This window comes from Pan paniscus, chromosome 18 (assembly GCF_029289425.2).
Source record: "Pan paniscus chromosome 18, NHGRI_mPanPan1-v2.0_pri, whole genome shotgun sequence".
In the NCBI taxonomy this organism is placed as follows: domain Eukaryota; kingdom Metazoa; phylum Chordata; class Mammalia; order Primates; family Hominidae; genus Pan; species Pan paniscus.
The window spans coordinates 22,492,302-22,515,207 of NC_073267.2; the positions used below are offsets into that span (position 1 = coordinate 22,492,302).

The following is a 22,906-nucleotide window of genomic DNA, read 5'->3' on the forward strand; positions in this document are numbered from 1 at the left end:
TTATTGGCCGGCCGGGTGCAGTGGCTCATGCTTGTAATCCCAGCACTTTGGGGGGCTGAGGCGGGTGGATCATGAGGTCAGGAGATTGAGAGCAGCCTGTCCAACATGGTGAAACCCCGTCTCTACTACTAAAAACACAAAAATTAGCTGGGTGTGGTGGCGGGCACCTGTAGTTTCAACTACTGTACTACTGAGACCAGCCTGACCAACATGGGTAAACCCCATCTCTACTAAAAATACTAAATTAGCCGGACGTGGTGGTGCATGCCTGTAATCCTAGCTACTCAAGAGGCTGAGGCAGGAGAATCGCTTGAACCTGGGAGGTGGAGGTTACAGTGAGTCGAGATTATGCCACTGCGATCCAGACTGCGCGGCAGAGCAAGACTCCATCAAAAAAAAAAAAAAAAAAGACCGGATTTATTATTATTATAGGAAACACAGCTTTCTGCTCTGCCACCATCTATGCTGAGTATCACCATAAGGCCAGCCTGCCAGTGACTATTTGGAAGAGCTGTAGCATCTAGCAATACTTCCAACGTGTCTTCTGTTTCCCAAATAATAATACAAAATATGAAACAAAATGAACAGTAGAGGAAACATTTTGAACAGGAAACCATGTCTATCTCCTCTGTAAACCTGTCCATTTGAAATGTGGATTACTGCATCTTGGATTCATTCAAGGCAATGGAAATAACCAAACTTTCTGCCTTCCACTACCTGGTCCAAGGAAATCAATCCTGTCTTTCCTCTCTAATCTTAATCTTCCCACCTGGATCTTGTGGTTTTAAGCCTGCCTAGTCATAAAGGCCAACTGCAAATATTTCAGCTTTGTTGGAACTCAAGAGCATTCTGGGTTTGTTCTTTGTGATTATTCCCTTGTATTTCACTTCCACCTAACTTTTAACCTTTTTTTTTTTTTTTTTTTTTTTTTTTTTGAGATGGAGGAATGTCACTCTGTCACCCAAGCTGGACTGCAGTGACCCAATCTCAGCTCACTTGGCAACCTCCACTTCCCGAGTTCAAGCAATTCTCCTGCCTCAGCCTCCTGAGTATCTGGGACTACAGGCACCTGCTACCACACCTGGCTATTTTTTTTGTATTTTTGTTAGAGATAGGGTTTCACCATGTTGGTCAGGTTGGTCTTGAACTCCTGACCTCAAATGATCCACCCGCCTCTGCCTCCCAAAGTGCTGGGAATACAGGCGTAAGCCACTGTGCCTGGCCGCTTTTAACATTTGATGTTATATTCCATTTCCGGCATCTAGCTCTTAAATTTTGATATTATGTTCTATTTCCAGCTGTGTCCCTTTTTTTTTTTTGAGACGGAGTTTCACTCTTGTTGCCCAGGCTGGAGTGCAATGGTGTAATCTCGGCTCACCGCAACCTCTGCCTCCCGGGTTCAAGTAATTCTCCTGCCTCAGCCTCTCAAGTAGCTGGGATTACAGGCATGCATCACCACATCCAGCTAATTTTGTATTTTTAGTAGAAATGGGGTTTATCCATGTTGGTCAGGCTGGTCTCAAACTCCTGATCTCAGGTGATCCACCCACCTCGGCCTCCCAAGGTACTGGGATTACAGGCGTGAGCCACCGCGCCCAGCCTACCTTTTTTATTCTTAAGAGTGGACTTACTTTTACCAACTTTGATGATTTGAATTCTCTGAGGCCCATGTCTCCTCCTGCTCCTGACCAACTCTTGTAGGTTCCCCCCTGATTCCAGCCCCCAAGAAGCTACTTTCAGCTTTGAAATTTATGTGCCAGCTTTGCCTACCCCCTGAGAAAGGGAGATTAGATCAGGTGCTTTGCATCTGGTATTTTGCAGTTTTGCCAAAAGTGATGATTATGATCCCTCAGCATAATTTCATAGCCACCAACAATGTTCTTAGGTTTGGTTAGCAATCCAAATATACTTTAAGCTACCACCAGATTAAACTGTCTTAAGAAAATAGAATTAACTGTCATTATTTGTGGATTCTGAATTTGTGAATTCAACAGCTCATTAAAATTTATGTGTAACTCAAAATCAGTAACTGTTTCACTTTTGAGGTCATTTGCAGACATGCAGGGAGTGGCAAAAAATTTTGAGTTCTCCAAGGGTGGTTCTCAGCCTTGGCCAGGTCAAAGAAGATGACACCCTGTCCACCTTGTTTCAACCCTCATACTGCAAACAAGTATTTTTGACTTGATATAGTTAGTGCCTTTTTTTTTTTTTTTTGCATCTTTGTTCTTTATGTTGGTGATTTTGTTGTTTAATGTCACCCCCAGGCATAGTGCTGAAGTACTGTCTCATGTTCCTAAGTGCAAAAGGGCTATGATTATGTCTTTTTTTTTTTTTTTTTTTTTTTGGAGACAGATTCTTACTCTGTTGCCCATACTGGAGTGCAATGGCGTGATCTCGGCTCACTGCAACCTCCACCTCCCCCAGCTCAAGCCATTCTCCTGTCTCAGCCTCCTGAGTAGATGAAACTACAGGCGCACACCACCGCGCCCAGCTACAGTTTTATATTTTAGGAGAGATGGGGTTTTACCAAGTTGGCCAGGCTGGTCTAGAACTCCTGATCTCAAGTGATCTGCCCACCTTGGCCTCCCAAAGTGCTGGGATTACAGGCATGATCCACTGTGCCTGGCCCTGATTATGTCTTTTGGAGAAAATATCTATGTTAGAGAAGCTCAATTCAGGCATGAGTTATACTGCTGCTGGCCGTGAGGTCAGTGTTAGTGAATCAACAGTATGTATTAAATAAGGTGTCTTTAAACAGAAACACCCCAAAAAACAGGTCGTGTATTGATCAATTGATGAAAATGTGACCACAGGCTTGCAGGAACCTAATTTTGTATTTTCCCTAGGAGTAATCTTTCAGTATTCCCTAACTCAAGTGTCTGTGATGACTTTATAGAACATAAACAAGAATGATGAAAATGGATGGTGTCCAGGATGGGAACATAACATGTACAGCATCAGCACTTTCATATGAAAGTCTCCCAACAGCACAGGTGCAGCTGTATGTTCCACCAGCACACAGGGCACATTCAGTTCAAGAGCTGAGGTCGATACGGTGTACACCCTGTAATTATATGGAAGCCGCCACTTTTGTTTGCCAGAATTTGTGCAAAGTCCTACTTACTTTCTTCTCAAGTCAAGTGTAGTCTCTAGACGAGATATATGGCAGCAAACAATGTTGATGATGAGTTCCAGGCACTGCTAACATTCTATATTTTTAAACTCAGCACATACCTAGGCACAGTGCTGCCAGAGAGTAAACTCATAGTTATCTTAGTAGGTACACCTGGGTCCAGGAAAATAGGATTTATGTTTGCTATTTACCCTTTCCTCACAATAATAAATCTGCAGGGTTTTTTTGTTTTGTTTTTGTTTTGAGACAGAGTTTTGCAGTTGTTGCCCAGGCTAGAGTGCAGTGGTGCGATCTTGGCTCACTGCAACCTCTGCCTCCCAGTTTCAAGGATTCTCCTGCCTCAGCCTCCCAAGTAGCTAGGATTACAAGCATGCACCACCATGCCCAGCTAATTTTTTGTATTTTTTAGTAGAGATGGGGTTTCACCATGTTGGCCAGGCTGGTCTTGAACTCCTGGCCTCAAGTGGTCCACCCGCCTCTGCATCCCAAAGTGCTGGGATTACAGGTATGAGCCACCACACCTGGCCAAAATCTGCAGTTTTATATCAAAATGTATCCTCAGTGACAGTCCCTAAGGGCAATCACATGTTTTTCTGACATCGTAGTTGTATCACAATATATCACAACTATTAGCATTATGGACTAGAAAAGCAGTACATTTACTGTTTTTCAAAACTAATTGGACTATCCTTGATACCTACCATCCCCAGCCTGTTTGAGATGCAGTAAGGGGCTCAGGTTGGTGCCAAAATCTTGGGCACACCCTCAGCCATGAGTTCCCATGATTAGTGGCAAGCGCAGATGAAGCCTTGTCCTGGTGTGTGCCCTTGGGTTCTTTGAAGCCGATGAGTGATTTAGAACATTGGCAGCCAAGTATAAGCTGGTCATATGGAGTCACACATGAAGCTGAGAGATGTCTGATTCATCTCATCATGAAAGCTGTTACTCTTATCAAAATTTCATCAACTTTGGGGAATGATTATGTTGCTGACTAGAGATCAACATGGAAATCTGGGTATAAAAAGCAGTCAGGGAGGCTGGATCCTTTCTTCCAGTGGCTGCCTCAAATCCAGCAGGCCCTTGAATAACGTCATTTTGTCCAACGTCATTTTGTTATAACTTTGATGGGAAAAAAGAAATTGATTCCCAGCCCGGGCTGTTGTCAGTGTGGAGCTTGCGTGTTCTCTCTGTATCTGTGTGGGTTTTCTCTGGGCATTCCAATTTTCTCCTGCATCCCAAAGATGTGCACTTTAGGGGAGTTGGCGTGTTGACATTGTCCCAGTCTAAGTGAGTGTGAGGTGTGTGTGACTGTGCCCCGTGATGGCATTCATCCAGTCTAGGGTTGGTTCTTGCCTTGGGTCCTAAGCTGCAGGGACAGGCTCTGGCCCCCTGCGACCCTGAACTGGAATAACTATCTAAATCATTATTTTACTTGTGTTTGTTAATCTGTCTTAAATGTATATATGGCTCACATTATTTATTTCAATGTTTAATATTAGAAGTGTTTTGGTATTTATTTAGATGTTTGGTGATGTTTTTCTGACCCCCGAAAAAAGAAAACAGTAATATACAATAAAAACTTAACTCTTTTTTTTTTTAATTTTTTTCAGAGACAAGGTCTTGCTCTGCTACCCAGGCTGGGGTGCAGTGGTGCAATCATAGCTCACTGTAATCTCAAACTCCTGGGCTCAAGTGTTCCTCCCACCTCAAGCTCCCAAGTAACCGGGATGACAGATGTGGGCCACTACTCCTGGGCTAATTTTTTTTTTAATTTTGTAGAAATAGAGTCTCACCGTGTTGGTCAGGCTGGTCTCAAACTCCTGGCCTCAAGCAGTCCCCCTGCCTCAGCCTCCCAAGTTCTGCGATTACAGACATGAGCCACCATGCTGGCCCTTAACTCTTGTTTATATCAATTAGATTATGGCAAAGTTAGTTTCGTTATACATCATTTCACTTAAAGTTACAGTTTCCAAGAACCTATTGATGATGATAAGTGAGGGCTTACAGTACATGTCTTGGAGATAAATCATTGTGAATGCACAGTCACCTCTCAGGCTAAATAAATATTAACTCAGGAACACCAGAATCCAGGTCAGTTCCAGAATCTGACCTCATTCTTCCCTCTTCCCTTTGGATAAAGGTGTTTCTTTGTTTATGACAACTATAGGAATGCCTCATTTTTATGCAAATATAAAGCAAGTGCCCAACCACCGCATTCACCTAAATGCAGATGTTTTGGAGGCTCAAAACTCAAGGGTCTCCACCCAGGATCCATACATACAGAAAAGACACTTGTCCAGGATGGGGGCTAAATCTTTGGAGTTGAGTGTTATGTTTTTATTTTGCTTTGTTTTTCATAGTTTTTTGTGCAAAAAATGAGTGGAGCAAAGTAGCTGAGGGAACTGACTGTATGCTAGTCTTTTTGAGATTCAGAACTAGTGATACATTGCAGTCCAGGTGACAAGTGTGGCAGGGAGTGGAAACCCTGTTGAGAGACGGGGACTTGACAAGCATCCTCACCTTTGGTGAGGATGTTGATGTTCTCTCAAGCTATTCCATCTACATTGGCAATGATGAGGCTCCCGATGGAAGCTTTTGAGAATCAGACTGTTGGGGATTTGCTGCAGGAAGAGTTGTGACAATCAAGCCATTTAAATCTGAGTAATAAAACCGCATGATATTTCATTTTCCCCTGCAGGCTTTTGAAGTCTTTGATATCCTGTTTACATCAAACACATTTACTCCTAAGAAAATCTTTAGTGTATACAATTCCACATACAGATATTTTAAATGACTAACTACTTTGGCTTAGAAGAGTACAAATGACACCCCAGTCTTTTAAAATTTCAATTAGATTAAGTTTAATCTAGGCTAAATTCATTGATTGATCACCTCAAATATTGAAACATAATTGCCTCAAATATTGAAACAATAAAGTAGTATTGTTCCTTAATTTCTTAGTATTTTCTCTACTAGAGATTCTCTTATTGTAGGATTTTGAATAAATTTCATGGATGGTTTCTTTTCTTTTGAGTGGAGTTTTGCTCTTGCTGCCCAGGCTGGAGTGTAATGGCGAGATCTCGGCTCACTGCAACCTCCGCCTCCCGGGTTCAAGCAATTCTCCTGTCTCAGCCTCCTGAGTAGCTAGGATTACAGGTGCCCTCCACTATGCCTGGCTAATTTTCGGTATTTTTAGTAGAGACGGGGTTTCACCACGTTGGCCAGGCTGGTCTTAAACTATTGACCTCAGGTGATCTGCTTGCCTCGGCCTCCCAAAGTGCTGGGATTACAGGCGTGTATTACGGGAAGTCAGGGACCCCGAACGGAGGGACCGGTTGAAGCCATGGGAGAAGAACGTGGATTGTGAAGATTTCATGACATTTATTATTTCCCCAAATTAATACTTTTATACTTTCTTAATGCCTGTCTTTACTGCAGTCTCTAAACATAAATTGTGAAGATTTCATGGACACTTATCACTTCCCCAATGAATACCCTTTTGATCCCTTATGCCTGTCTTTAATCTCTTAATCCTGTCATCTTGTAAGCTGAGGAGAATGTATGTTGCCTCAGGACCTTGTGATGATTTTGTTAACTGCACAAATTGTAGAGCATGTGTGTTTGAATAGTATGAAATCTGGGCGCCTTGAGAAAAGAACAGGATAACAGCAATGTTCAGGGAACAAGAGAGATAACCTTAAACTCTGACTGCCGGTGAGCTGGGTAGAACAGAACCATGTTTCTCTTCTTTCAGAAACAAATGGGAGAAATATTGCTGAATTCTTTTTCTCAGCAAGGAACATCCCTGAGAAAGAGAATGCCTGAGGGTAGGCCTCTAAAATGGCCCCCTTGGGTGTGGCCATCTTTTATGGTCGAGCTGTAGGGATGAAATAAGCCCCAGTCTCCCATAGCGCTCCCAGGCTTATTAGGAGGAGGAAATTCCTGCCTAATAAATTTTAGTCAGACCGATTGCTCTCAAACCCTGTCTCCTGATAAGATGTTATCAATGACAATGGTGCCCAAAACTTCATTAGCAATTTTAATTTCGCCCCAGTCCTGTGGTCCTGTGATCTCATCCTGCCTCCATTTGCCTTGTGATATTCTATTACCTTGTGAAGCACATGATCTCTGTGACCCACACCCTATTCGTACACTCCCTCCCCTTTGAAAATCACTAATAAAATCTTCCTGGCTTTGCGGCTTGTGGGGCATCACAGAACCTACCGACATGTGATGTATCCCCCGGATGCCCAGCTTTAAAATTTCTCTCTTTTGTACTCTGTCCCTTTATTTCTCAACCCGGCCGACGCTTAGGGAAAATAGAAAAGAACCTACGTGACTATTGGGGGCAGGTTCCCCAATAGGTGTGAGCCACCTCGCCCAGGCAGATCTGTTTTTTATTTCCCTTTAAGATGGAACTTCCCTTTTTTTGAAAAAATTTTACTTTCAAGTTCTAGGGTACATGTGCACAACGTGCAGGTTTGATTCATAGGTATACACGTGCCATGCTGGTTTGCTGTACCCATCAACTCATCATTTACATTAGATATTTCTCCTAATGCTATGGCTTCCAGCTCCAACCATGTCCCTGCAAAGGATATGATCTCATTCCTTTTTATGGCTGCATAGTATTCCATGGTATATATGCACCACATTTTCTTTATCCAGTCTATCACCGATGGGCATTTGAGTTGATTCCATGTATTTGCTATTGTGAATGAGGCTGCAGTGAACGTGTGCATGCATTTATCTTTATAATAGAATGATTTATAATCCTTTGGGTACATACCTAGTAATGGGATTTGAAGAAGCACCACACTGTCTTCCAAAATGGTAGCACTAATTTACATTCCCACCAACAGTGTAAAAGCATTCCTATTTCTCCACAGCCTCGCCAGCATCTGTTTCTTGACTTTTTAGTAATAGCCATTCTGATTGGTGTGAGATGGTATCTCATTGTGGTTTTGATTTGCATTTCTCTAATGATCAGTGACGTTGAGCTTTTTTTCATATGTTTATTGGCTGCATAAATTTCTTCTTTTGAGAAGTGTCTGTTCATGTCCTTTGCCCATTTTCGGATATTAGACCTTTGTCAGATGGATAGGTTACAAAAATTTTCTCCCATTCTGTAGGTTATCTGTTCACTCTGATGATAGTTTCTTTTGCTGTGCAGAAGCTCTTTAGTTTAATTAGATTCCATTTGTCAATTTTTGCTTTGGTTGCAATTGCTTTTGATGTTTTTGTCATCAAACCTTTGCCTGTGCCTATGTCCTGAATGGTATTGTCTAGATTTTCTTCTATGGTTTTTATAAAAGTTTTAGGTTTTACATTAAGTCTTCAATCCATCTTGAATTAATTTTTGTATAAAGTCTAAGGAAGGGGTTCAGTTTCAATTTTCTGCATATGGCTAGCGAGTTTTCTCAGCATCATTTATTAAATAGGGGATCCTTTACCCATTGCTTGTTTTTGTCAGGTTTGCTGAAGATCAGATGGTTGTAGATGTGCAGTCTTATTTCTGAGATCTCTTCTGTTCTATTGATCTGCATGTCTGTTTTTGTATCAGTACCGTGCTGTTTTGTTACTGTAGCATTGTTGTATAATTTGAAGTCACATAGCGTGATGCCTCCAGCTTTGTTCTTTTTGCTTAGGATTGTCTTAACTATACAGGCTCTTTTTTGGCTCCATATAAATTTTAAAGTAGTTTTTTCTAATTCTGTGAAGAATGTCAATGGTAGTTTAATGGGAATAGCGTTGAATCTATAAATTACTTTGAGCAGTATGGCCATTTTCACAATATTGATTCTTCCTGTCCACAAGGATGGAATGTTCTTCCATTTGTTTGTGTCCTCTCTTATTTCCTGGAGATTGCTAGGAGGTTTTTAAAAATCTATGGTAGATATTGAATTTCATCAATGCTTTTTTTTTGGGATCTAGTGGAATAATCTTGTTTTTTCTCTTTAATTTTGTGTTCTCATTTACATTCATTTATATTTGAAAGATAAAGCCAAGCTTTTGTTCCTGGGATAAATCCTATTAGTTATTATGTATTACTTATAAATTGCAGAATTTGATTTGTAGATATTAAGTTCATCAGGGACTTTGGTCTGTCCTGTTAGAGCAGAAAGGAGAACTGGACCAGACTCAACTGAGGCCCGCCCACGGAGGGAGCATTTAAACCAGTCCTAGCCAGAGGGGAATCACCCATCCCAGGGATTAGAATGTCACTTCCTGCAAACCTCACCACTGCAGGCTACAGCACTCTGTGTCTCTAAGCAAACCTGAAAGACAGTCTAGGTCATAAGGACTATAAATCTAAGGTGAGTCCTAGGGCTGAACTGGGCTCAAAGAAAGTGGAGTGGGGGAGCGTGCAACCTACTGAGACAGCAGCTGGGGTGGTTAAGGGAGTGCTGGCATCACCCCTCCCCTAACCCCAGGCTGCACAGCTTGCAGTTCTAAAAGAGACCCCTTCCTTCCACTTGAGAAGAAGAGAGGGAAGAGTGGGGGAAATAATTTGTTTTGCATCTTAGATACCAGCTCAGCCACAGCAGGATAGGGCACTGGTCAGAGTTGTGAGGTCCCTGTTCTATGCCCTAGCTCCTGGACAACATTTCTGGACACACTCTGGGCCAGAAGAAAACCCACTGCCTTGAAGGGAAGGCCCCAGTCGTGGCAGCATTTATCACCTGCTGACTGAAGAGCCCTTGGTCCCTGAAAAACCATCAGTGACACCCAGGTACTACATCAAGGGCCTTGGGTGAGTCTCTGAGACTTTCTGGCTTCAGGTGAGATTCAGCACATTACTAGCAGTAGTGGCTATTGGCCAAAATCCTATTTGAGAAAAACGGAGGAAAAAGTAAAGGGAACTTGGTCTTTACCTTTAGGTACCAGCATGGCCACAGTGGGGTAGAACACCAAGCAGGCTTCTGGAGTGCCTGATTATAGGACTTGACTTAGATGGCATCTCTAAGTGCCATCTAAGTGCATCCTGGAAGGGAGCCCACTGCCTTGAAAGGTGAGTCCCAGCGCCAATTGCATCTTTCAGCTCCAGAATTTCTGCTTGCTTCTTTTTAATTATTTCAATCTCTTTGTTAAATTTAGCTTATACAATTCTGAATTCCTTCTCTGTGTTATCTTTAATTTCTTTGAGTTTCCCCAACACAGCTATTTTGAATTCTCTCTCTGAGAGGTCACATATCTCTGTTTCTCCAGGATTGGTCCATGGTGGCTTATTTCGTTCATTTGAGAAGTCATGTTTTCCTGGATGGTGTTGATGCTAGTAGATGTTCTTTGCTGTCTGGGCATTGATGAGTTTGATATTTATTATAGTCTTTACTATCTAAGCTTGTTTGTGCCTGTCCTTCTTGGGAAGGCTTTCCAGATATTTGAAAAGACTTGGGTGTTGTGATCTAAGCTGTAACTGCTTTATGGGCACCCCCAACCCCAATAATGCTGTGGTTTTTGCAGATTCTTAGAGGTACCACCTTGATGGTCTTGGGTAAGATCCAGGATAATTCTCTGGATTACCAGGCCGAGACTCTTGTTCTCTTCCCTTACTTTCTCCCAAACAAACAAAGTCTCTCTCTCTGTTCTGAGCCACCTAAAGCTGGGGATGGAGTGACACAAGCACCCCTGTGGCCACCACCACTATGACTGTGCTGAGTCAGACCTGAAGCCAGCACAGCACTAGGTCTCACCCAAGGCCTGCTATAACCACTCCCTGGCAACTACCTATGTTTGCTCCAGGCCCTGGATCCCTATAATCAGCAGGTGGCAAAGCCAGATGGCATGCATCCTTCCCTTCAGAGTGCCAAGTTCCCTCAGGCCCAGGTGGTCCAGAGGTGCCACCCAGGAGTCAGAGACTAGAATCAAAATCCTTAGAAGTCTACCTTGTGTTCTACTATACCGCAGCTGAGCTGGCACTCAACACACAAGATACAATTGTTCCCACTCTTCCCTTCCCTTTCGAAAGGCAGAGGAGCCTACCCCGTAGCCACTGCCACCACAGACCCTGGGGAGTTCTGCCAGACTACCGCTGGCTCACGCCTGTAATCCAGCACTTTGGGAGGCTGAGGCAGGCAGATCACTTGATCTCAGGAGTTTGAGACCAGCCTGGCCTACATGGTGAAACCCCGTCTCTACTAAAAATATAAAAATTATCTGGGCGTGGTGGTGCATGCCTGTATTCCCAGCTACTCAGGAGGCTGAGGCAGGAGAATCACTTGAATCCAGGAGATGGAAGTTGCAGTGAGCCAAGATCGTGCTACTGCACTCCAGCCTGGGCAACAGAGTGAGAGACTGTCTCAAAAAAAAAAAAAAATATATATATATATAGATATAGATATGTATATATATATGTGTGTATATATAGATATGTGTATATATGTGTATATATATGTGTGTGTATATATATTTATTTGAAAAATATAGGGTTATTTAATTTTCCATTATTTTTTGTGAACTTTTTTATAACTTTAATTTTTTAAGACAACTAATATCCCCTTAATTTTCCTTTTAATGTTTGTATTACATATGTTAATGTCTTGATTTTCATTTCGGACACTGATTATTTGTGTTTTTCTCTTTTTTTCTTGATCATTCTTGTTAGTAATACATCTTATGAATAAGAAGAATTTTTAGCTTTATTATCATTTTTCTGTTTTTTGTTTAATTTATTTCAGTGCTCATGTTTATTATTTCACTTTTGTTTCTTAGTTTGGGTTCATTCACTCATTTTCTACCTTTTTAAGATGGAATATTAATATTATTATTTACAAGAATGTCTCATTCTCTCACCCAGGCTGGAGTGCAGTGGCGTGATCTCTGCTTACTGCAACCTCTGCCTGCTGGGTTCAAGCCATTCTTTTGTCTCAGCCTCCCGAGTAGCTAGGGTTACAGGCACATGCCACCATGTCACCACGCCACCACGCCCAGCTACTAAGATGGAATATTAAATCACTGACTCTTAACCTTTCTTCTTTCAAATATAGGATCTAAAGCTATACCTTTCTTCCTAAGTCCTGTGTTAGCAACACCCCACAAATTTTAATAGGTTGTATTTTTATTTTCATTCAGTTAAAATATGCTGTTTCTTATGCCTAAAGCACTTCCTTTGACATTTCTTGTAGCATACTTTTGTGGGCAATGAATTATTTCATTTATGTTTGTCTCTACTTTTAAAATATATTTTTGCCATTTATAGAATTCTGTGTTGATTTTTGTGTGTGAAGGCACTATAATGATATTATTGCTTTGTCTTTTGACTACCACGGTTTTGGATGAGAACTCCCCTGTATTCTTATACTTATTGTTCTGTATGTACTGTATCTTTTCTCTCTAGTTTCCCTCAAGATTATTTCTTTATGATTTCCACAATTTGAATATGATATTTCTCTTTCTTTTTCTTTTTCTAATCTTTTTCTGTTTGGTGTTTTTTGAGCTTCTTGGCCTATGGTTTGATATTTTTTATTTTTTTTTTTTAGTTCTCACCCATAGGCCAGGCGTGGTGGCTCACACCTGTAATCCCAGCACCTTGGGAGGCCGAGGCAGGCAGATCACCTGAGGTCAGGAGTTCAAGACCAGCCTGGCCAATGTGGCGAAACCTCACCTCTCCTAAAAAATACAAAAACTAGCTGGTCGTGGTAGCGCTCACCTGTAATCCCAGCTACTCGGGAGGCAGAGGCTGGAGAATCACTTGAACCCAGGAGGCGGAAGTTGCAGTGAGCTGAGATCACGCCACTGCACTCCAACCTGGGTGACAGAGCAAGACACTGTCTCAAAAAAAAAAAAAATTCTCAGCCATAAATCTTTTTAGTTATTTCTTCTGCCTCACTTCTGAGATTCCCATTAGAGATACATTACAACTTTTGGCGTTGTCACACAACTCTCTGAACTCTATTGTGGTTTTTTTCCCACCTGGCTCATTTCTTTGTGATTCAGTTTCTGTTGAAAGTTGATTGAATTTTTTCCTCAACTCTATTGACTTTACTGATGAGCCAGTCTTAAGCATTCCTCATTTCTGTGATTATGATTTTTCCTTCTAATATTCTTACTTTATTCTTTCTTATATTTTCTGTCTCCTGAAATTTTCCATCTGTGCATGTGTGCTCTTGTTCCCGCTAGAGCCTTTAACAATTTAAACTATTTTCTATCATAGAAAAAAATACATATTTATCATTTTAACCATTTTTAAGTGTATAATTCAGAAGCATTAAATACATTGACAATGTTGTGTAACCATCACCACTATCTTTACCCAAAGCTTTTTTTATCCTCTCCAACAAAAAACTCTGCACCCGGTAAACAAGAACACCCCCTTTCCTCCTGTTCCAATTCCCGGTAACATCAAATCTACTTTCTGTTTCTATGAGTTTGCCTGTTATAGTTACCTCATATAAATGGAATCACACAATATTTGTCCTTCTATATCTGACTTAATAACTAAGCATAATGTTTTTTATGGTCCATCCATGGTTTAACATATATCAAAATTTCACTTCTTTTTTATGGCTGCATAATATACCATTGAAAATATGTACCATATTTTGTTTATCCATTTATCTGTTGATGGACACTCTGGTTGTTTCCACTGTCTTGCTATTGTGAATAATGCTGCTGTGAACATTAGGATACAAATAATCTGTTCAAGTCCCTACTTTCAATTATTTTAGATATATATTTAGGACAGAATTGTTGTATCATAACTTTTTGAGACACTGCCAAACTGTTTCCCACAATGCTGGCACCATTTTACATTCCTACCAGCAATGCATGAACATTTCAATTTCTTCAAATGCTCTCAACACGTATTTTCCAATTTCAAAAAATTATATTCATTCTAGTAGGTGTAAAATGATACCTTAGAGCTTATTGGCCATTTGTATATCTTCTTTAGAGAATTATCTATTTAAATCCTTTGCTCATTTTATCAATTGAGTTTTTTGTCATTGACTTTTAAGAGTTCTTTATATATTCTGAATATTAATTCCTTACCAGATATATAATTTTCAAATAATCTCCCATTCTGTACATTGCATTTTCACTTTATTGATAGTGATAGTGTCCTTTGGTGCTCAGAGGTTTAGGGAACCCAAGGATGACTTGGGAGGTGCTGGAAATGTGTTTTCCTAATTAGGTGCTAGTTGCAGTGATTTTAGTTCATGAAAATCTATCAAGTGTTGTATACTGTATTTTAATAAAAGTTTTCTTTTTGAAAAGAAGGGAAAAACTACATATGAATGTTTATATCAGCTTTATTCATAATAGCCCAAAGCTGGAAACAACCTCAATATCCCTCAATGAATGAATGCTTAAACAACTAATTTATGTATACTGATCTGGCATACTTCAACTTCGATGAATTTGTTTCTATAGGTAACTTTCTTGTGGGTTCTTTGGGATTTTCTATATGTAATATCATCTTGTCTGCAAATAGAGATAGCTTTATCTCTTCCTTTCCTATTTGTATGCTTTCTTTTCTTAATTGTATCTCTGGCTACAGTTTCCAGTAAAATGGTAAACGCAAAGGTGAAAGTGGGCATCCTTATCTTGTTCCCAATCTTAGGGGGAAAGCTTGAAGTCTTTCTTCATCAAGTATGATGTTAGTTGTGGGCTCTCTTCACCTTCTAAAGTCCCATTATGTTTATATTGATTGATCTGCTTCTTGGTGTCCCACAAGTTCCTCAGTCTCTGGTCACTTTTCTTAATTCTTTTTTATTCTGTTCCTCAGAATATATTGTTTCAATTGTCTTACCTTCAAGTCCTCTGTTACTTTCTCCTACTTGCTCAGATCTGCTTTTAACCCCTCTAGTGTACTGTTCTTTTCAGTTTTTGTACTTTTTAGCTTAGTGCTTCCTTGGTTTGTTTTCATACTTTCTCTGTTTTTATTGATAATTTCATTTTGTTCAAACATTGTTTTCCTGACTTTTTTCCAAGTCTTTCTTTAGCTCCTACAGCATCATTAAGATGGTTGTTTTAAAGTCTTTGTCTAGAAAATCGAACACCTGTGCTTCCTTAGGTATGGCTCTCTTGATTTCTTTTGTTCCTTTGGATAGACCATTCTCTCCTGTTTCTTTGTATATCCTGAGAATTTTCTTGTTTAAAACTCAACATTTAGGCCAGGCACGGTGGCTCACGCCTGTAATCCCAGCACTTTGGGAGGCCAAGGCGGATGGATCATGTGAGGTCAGGAGATCGAGACCATCCTGGCTAATACGGTGAAACCTCGTCTCTACTAAAAATACAAAAAAATTAGCCAGGCATGGTGGCGGGCGCCTGTAGTCCCAGCTACTCGGGAGGCTGAGGCAGGAGAATGGTGTGAACCTGGGAGACGGAGCTTGCAATGAGCGGAGATCGGCCCACTGCACTCCAGCCTGGGCGACAGAGTGAGACTCCGTCTCAAGCAAAAAAAAAAAAAAAAAAAAAAACTCAACATTTGAATCTTGTATTGTAGTAACTCTAATTGTAGCAATTTTAAATTCTCTGATAGTTACAGCATCTTGAATATATGGATCTGGTTTCATTGACCACTTTATCTCTTTACAGTTTGTTCTTTTTCTTTTCTTTTTTTGTGTTCCTTATAATTTTGGTTGAAAGTTGGAAATTGCCAGCCGGGCGCGGTGGCTCAATCCTGTAATCCCAGTACTTTAGGAGGCCAAGGTGGGAGGATCACGAGGTCAGGAGTTCGAGACCAGCCTGGCCAATATGGTGAAACCCCGTCTCTACTAAAAATACAAAACTTAGCTGGGCATGGGGGTGCACGCCTGTAGTCTCAGCTACTCGGGAGGCTGAGGCAGAAGAATCGCTTGAACCTGGGAGACAGAGGTTGCAGTGAGCCGAGATCGTGCCACTGCACTCTAGCCTGGGTGACAGAGGGAGTCTCCATCTCAAAAAAAAAAAAAAAAAGTTGGAAATTGCCATAGGACAGTAAAGACCAATGTAAATAATTTTGCCTGCACATGATGTACCTTTCTGTCTGAAGGCCCTTAGTACCTGGGATTGAGTCAGTCTAATCAGAATTTGAGCTGGGTTTGAGTTTTATTGTTATTATGGCTACCCTCAGTTCACCACAAGCTTGAAATTTGTCTTACAATACCTTGTGCTTAGCATGTGGGCTAGCTTGCCAGAGAGTGTTTCTTAATGTTCCTATTACACCTTTAGCTTTGGTCTTTATCTGTGAGGCTCTTTCTACATTAGTTTCTCCCTCTTTGCTCTTTTCCCTCATTAAGTGGTACTCTGCTGTTACTAAGTACTTAATGCTTGCTAGCCTGGGGTTGGGGGTTGGGCATGTCATTCTCCGTTGCCATGGTTCAACTGCATTCTTAGGTAGACATTGTGTCCGGGACTTAGGTGGGGGGTTCTTTTAGTGGTTCTTCCCCTTGCATAGCATTGACAGATCCCAGATGTTCAAGTCCCTGGTGATTTTCTGCCCCGTCTCAGAGATAAAGGTTTTTTCCTGTTCTCTTTTCATGTCTTCAGTGGATCTTCATCTGGGCTTGCGGTAACTGGGTTTTCAGGCCTTCCCTCAGCACCTTAAGCCTTTAGCTGCATAGGAGACATGGATTTATGTAGTACACCCTGCCTTTCCTGCAGTGATGGCTATTTATTGCTGAGATCTCTGCCAGGGAGGCTTTATCTGCTCTCTTACCCTTCTTCAGTGCTTTCATGAGTACCTAGCAAAGTCCATGGATAAAACCCTTTGCAAACTCATCTTATGTATGTGGTTCCCAAGGGTTTTCTACATGTTAATCATGTTATAAACACTATGATATGTTACTTTTTCATTAAAAAGTTAATTACCTTTAAATGAATTAAATATGTTTATGTGTATTTATATATTATTATATATCACATATAACATATGTGATATATTATGTATTACATGTCATTAAATGATTCACATTTGCAAACACATTTACTCAATTCTTAAGACTGTATGTTGCAAGCACAGAAGCTTCTAGATTTTTCCAACAGCTATTTTTTAAAATCCTGTATAAGTATTCTCATATCTTTTTCTTATGAAATAAAAAGGTTAGTCATAGATCTTAAGTATTAGGAGTGACCTCAGGAAATATACTAGTTCGATGACATGACTATAATATGTAGAAAAAATATATATTTCTCTTTAGAAATGAAGCAAATGATAGCCAGAGAGTCAAATAACTTGACCTTCATTAACTAGTCACGGGAACCAAAACTCTATTTGGCTTAGGGATACAAATATGTACAAGAAAATATTTTCTCTTAACTCTCCTCTTTGGAATAGTGACGCAAACATTATTCACTCATCCTCGTCACCCATGTCCAAGACCAAAAGAAAGTTCCATCTTCACGCAGAGAGACTAGGAAGTCAGTGAGATCTGAATGGTGATTTCCAGCATATATATTTGCTTGCCATCAAATTAGTCAATTTTAGAAATGACTACATTGGCCCATTAAAATTCAGCTAGCAAAAAAAAAAAAAAATTATGTACCCAAAGTATGATTAAAGATAGAGAGATCTAAAAGTTATCCTGTAAAGCAAGGGTCAGCACAGTAAAGCTCATGAGACAAAGGTCACCTGTGTTTGTGCAGCCTGCAAGCTGAGAATGTGTAAAAAATATGAAGAGAAGAATAATAGTTTATGACACATGAAAAATCATATGAAATTCAAATTTCAGTGTCCATAAATAGTTTTACTGCAGCATAGCCAGACTTACTTGTTCACATTGTTTGTGGCTGTTTTGTGTTATGTGACAGAATTGAGTAGCTGCAACAGAGACTGGATGGTATTGCATAAAATATTTGCTATCTGGCCCTTTATAGGGAAAGTTTAATGATCTCTTAGAGTAATTGAGGAAATCTAGGTTAATACCATTAACATTTAGCATTTTAAAGAAAATGCCTGATTACCAAACTGATATATTTCTTAACACCTGCTAATATGTGTTTCCCTACCTAATAATAATTATCTATGGATATTTCCAATGGATATGTAATTTTTGTTTGACAATTTTTTGAGAATATTCAAGATGCCATTTTACAATAGAAGCAACTGGCTTCTATATTTCTGCTGAGAAATCATTTCTTTCTTATCATTAACACTCTCTATGAAATGTGTCTTTTTTCCTCTGGCTGTTCCTGAGATTTCTGGTTATCTTTGGTCTTTAGGAATTTGCATATGTCACGTTTGCCCTCCCCATACCTTGATCTCCATCTTGTGCCAACATTTTCTTGTTATTTAATCTGCTTGAGATTTTCTTAGTTTTTGGGGGTACATTGGTTGATTTTTTCATCATTTTGAAAAAAATATCCACCATTATCTCTTTGAATGTTTCCTCTTCTGGTACTTGCTACTTCTGTTAGACTTTTTAATATTGTCACATATATCTTGAGTTATATATTCTGTTATATTCTACTTTCTTCTTGTGTTCATTTTAATGACCTGTTTCCAAGTTTACTGGTTCTTCTCTGTCTAGCATGCTGTTATGACCACTGAATGAATTTTTTATTTGTCATGTATTTTTCTAGTATTTCCATTTGGTTCTGTTTTGTAGTTTACATTAGTCTGCAGATACTGCTCATCTGTTCACACTATGTTTTTTTCCATTTCCACTAGATTATTTAATATATGTGTCAGAGTTATTTTAAAGTCTTGGTCTCATAATTCCTAAACTGAGCCAATCTCTGTGGTTGTTTATATTGGTTTTTCCATCATATTTAGAGTCTCAAACTGATCTCAAGCAGTCCTCCTGCTTTGACCCCACAAAATGTTGGGATCATAGGCATGAGCCACTGTATCTGTATTTTACATTTTCTTGTTTCTTTGCATGTTTTGTCTTTTTTGTGACTGATTTTGTGAATAAAATGCTACTTCAGTATTTTCTGCAAAGTCCTGGAGTGTCCTGGAGGGATTTTTCTCTGCTACCTTACCCTACTCTTAGCTTCTAGAATGCCAGTGGAGTGCACCTAGTGAAGACACAGAGTACTTTGGAAAGAATTCTTTTTTTTTTTTTTTTTTCTTGAGACAGAGTCTCACTCTGTCACCTAGGCTGGAGTGCAATGGCATGATCTCAGCTCACTGCAACCTCCACCTCCCAGGTTCAAGCGATTCTCCTACCTCAGCCTCCCAAGTAGTTGGAATTATAGGCGCATGCCACACTATGTCCAGCTAATTTTTTTTTTTTTTTTGAGATTGAGTCTCACTCTGTCGCCCAGGCTGGAGTGCAGTGGCACAATCTCGGCTCACTGCAACCTCCATCTGCTGGGTTCAAGCAATTCTTCTGCCTCAGCCTCCTGAGTAGCTGGGATTACAGGTGCGAGCCACCATGCCTGGCTAATTTTTTGTATTTTTAGTAGAAATGGGGTTTCACCATGCTGGTCAGGCTGATGTTGAACTCCCAACCTCATGATCTGCCTGCCTCAGCCTCCCAAAGTGCTGGGATTAAAGGCATGAACCACCACACCGGCCCTAATTTTTGTATTTTTAGTAGAGACAGGAGTTCACCATATTGGCCAGGCTAGTCTTGAACTCCTGACCTTAGGTGATCCACCTGCCTCTGCCTTCCAAAGTGCTGGGATTACAGGCATGAACCACCACGCCCGGCCAATTTCTTCGATCTCTGAAAGGATTTTTGTCTGACTTATTTACTACCTGACATGTTGTAGACACCCAACAAATATCTGTTTAATGCATATTAATCTCAACCTCTCAGATTTCAGTGTCAGTAGGACGAGAAGCCAGATAATGAGGCTTTTCATCATATCTCTGCTCTATCTGGTTATATAATCCAGAACATTATCAGTCCCTAAGAGAAATAATGAAATTATAAAAGAAGTACTTATTAGGCTCCTTAGAGTTGTAATTAAATGATTTATGACATGCCCTGTCTTCTAGCTTACCCAGGTAATGTAAGTCACATGTGATCTCACAAGTATGGGAAGTACAAAATTGTTTTATTTGTTCTTCTACATGGATTTTTCTCAGGTGTGGGATACCACATTGTCATGGTGAAGACACCTGACTGTAATGTCGAAGAAATCTCAAAATTAATTCATTATTATATACCGACAGCCACTTTGGAAAACAATGTTGGAACTGAGTTATCATTTATTCTACCCAAAATGTATGTACACAGGTACGGATCCAGAGAATGCTTAATGAGTAATTCTTAGACAGCCAGAAATCATTGTTTCTTTTCCTAGTTTCTTCAGGCTTAGCAAGTAGAGTTTATTTAACAAGACAAAAATCCTGCTACAGCTGCCATTTGCACTGAAAAGAGAGATGCACCTAATGACTATAGTTTTCTGGTGTTAATTGGGATAACTGATGAATGTTTTTGGTAGGGTAAAAATTATTCCTGGTGAGTTAAGGTGAATATTAAGATAATAAGAGACAAAAAATGGATGGCTTAAACATGGCTCTTGGAGTCAGGATGACATGAATGGAGAGGAAATAGGCAGCTTGGATGCATGCACCAGTTAGCCAAGTTACTCATCAAAGGGAGTCACAAAGAATAATAACTTTCCCTGTGATAACTATCCTAAAAAAGAGAAACAGAAACTAAGAGTATTCATTGGTGACTTTCAGATTATGATATTTTTAGCTTCTTGCCATATGCAAGTAAGTAGTTGCTTTGGTATTCTCTAGATTCAAGCCAGTTGTCATCTTTATAAAGACTATGGGGGATGGGGGACTTTAATATCTTCTTTTCAAGAACAACAGGAATGTGTCATAAAAGAAAAATGAAAGGAAAAAGAACTGTACCATTTGAGCTTTGTTCACTCAGAAAATCAGGAAGTTCAGCCAGGCGCAGTGGCTCCCACCTATAATCCCAGCACTTTGTGAGGCCGAGGCAGGCAAATAACCTGAGGTCAGGAGTTCGAGACCAGCCTGGCCAACATGGTGAAACCCCGTCTCTATTAAAAATATAAAAATTAGCCGGGTATGTTGGCTCATGTCTATAATCCCAGCTACTCGGGAGGCTGAGGCGGGATAATTGCTTGAACCCGGGAGGCGGAGGTTGCAGTGAGCCGAGATTGCACCATTGCACTCCAGCCTGGGTGACAAGAGCAAAACTCTGTCTCAAAAAAAAAAAAAAAAAAAAGAACAGAAAATCGGGAAGTTCTTGAATAGTAGCTTGGGGCAGCTAATCAGGCAGTGGAGTAGAACCAAGACCCTAGTCATAAGCTGGAGTGGAAGAATTAAATACAGTGAAAAACTGGAAATAATATTCTGGATATGTCTCCCTAGCGATACGAGGCGGTTGACTCATTTAGCCAAGGTGGGAGGCAGGTTTTATGTTGGTGCCTGAGCCCAGGGTTGTAGTCATTATCCACCAGGAGCTACAGAATCTATGTGAAGGAGAGACACAGATAAAGAGGTTGCTTAAGCTTGCCACACTGTCTACCTGTCCTGATTTGTATGGCCACATACGGCATTCTCAGACAAGATCAGAAACACCATGTTGAGATTCTATCTAAGACAGGAAATGTGAAGACTTGGAAGCAGATGATATGGTGAGACCACATCATCTTACTAATCGTTTGCACTCAGAAGAGAGAGATAGGAAGATACTCTAGAAGGTGAAGAACTGATTGTAGATTTCTGGGCTGTAGATATAGAATGATACACACAGTACAAAATAAAATGAAAATCATGAATATAGGGATGTTTATATCTGCTCAGGATGATGTTTTCTCTAACAGGGAGAGCTTTTTAAATATATATATATACTTTTAAGTTCCAGGGTACATGTGCACAACGTGCATGTTTGTTACATAGGTATACCTGTGCCGTGTTGGTTTGCTGCACCCATCAACTTGTCATTTTCATTAGGTATTTCTCCAAACGCTATCCCTCCCCCAGCCCCTCACCCCCAAGAGGCCCCAGTGTGTGATGTTCCCCTCCCTGTGTCCATGTGTTCTCATTGTTCAACTCCCACCTATGAGTGAGAACATGTGGTTCTAACAGGGAGAGTTTTTTATTATTATTATTATTATACTTTAAGTTCTGGGGTACATGTGCAGAACGTGCAGGTTTGTTACATAGGTATACACGTGCCATGGTGGTTTGCTACACCCATCAGCCATCACCTACATTAGGTATTTCTCCTAATGTTATCCCTCCCCTAGCCCCCTACCCTCTGACAGGCCCTGGTGTATGATGTTCCCCTACAGGGATAGTTTTAAGCTAAAAGAATTGGGATGAAGAAAATATAAGAAAAAGAAATACCTGTAAATCCAGTTATTTCAGAGCATAATATGGAAAGAATGAAATGATGGTTAAATACTCACTGATATCTACCCCAGCTAAAATTTTGATACCTAACAGCAATTGAGCACTTAGTTTCTACCAGACCTTGTTCTAATATGTATTTATTTGCCTGAATAAATACTGTGGAACAGAAAGGTAGTAATTTTTAATCGCATATACCTGTATTCCAATTCATTGAATATATCTCACAAGGAAAGTCATCTTGAAATTTTAAAACAAGATGGGTGTGATGGGCTCACACCTGTAATCCTAGCACTTTGGGAGGCCAACGCAGGTGGATTGCTTGAGCCCAGGAAATTGAGGCTGCAGTGAGCTGAGATCACACCACTGCACTCCAGCCTGGGTGATGGAGTGAGACCCTGTCTCAAAAACAAAACAAAACAAAAAACAGAAAAAGAATAAAAGAATTTCTTTTTCTTTTTCTTTTTCTTTGAGACGGAGTTTCACTTTTGTCACCCAGGCTGGAGTGCAGTGGCACAATCTCGGTTCACTGGAACCTCCGCCTTCCAGTTTCAAGCTATTCT

At 40.3% G+C, this 22,906-nt stretch overlaps 1 protein-coding gene across 3 annotated transcripts in view; it reads left to right on the plus strand.

Moving 5' to 3' along the window:
• The window catches only part of LOC100973025 (phospholipid-transporting ATPase ABCA3), a 103,316-nt gene that overhangs the window by 24,181 nt on the left and 56,229 nt on the right, over positions 1-22,906 (plus strand). For all 3 annotated transcript variants that reach the window (XM_063598510.1, XM_055099958.2, XM_034939900.3), the window contains exon 4: positions 20,094-20,244. In XM_063598510.1, coding sequence (XP_063454580.1) covers positions 20,094-20,244 — 151 coding nt within the window. The remainder of the gene's footprint in view (positions 1-20,093; positions 20,245-22,906) is intronic.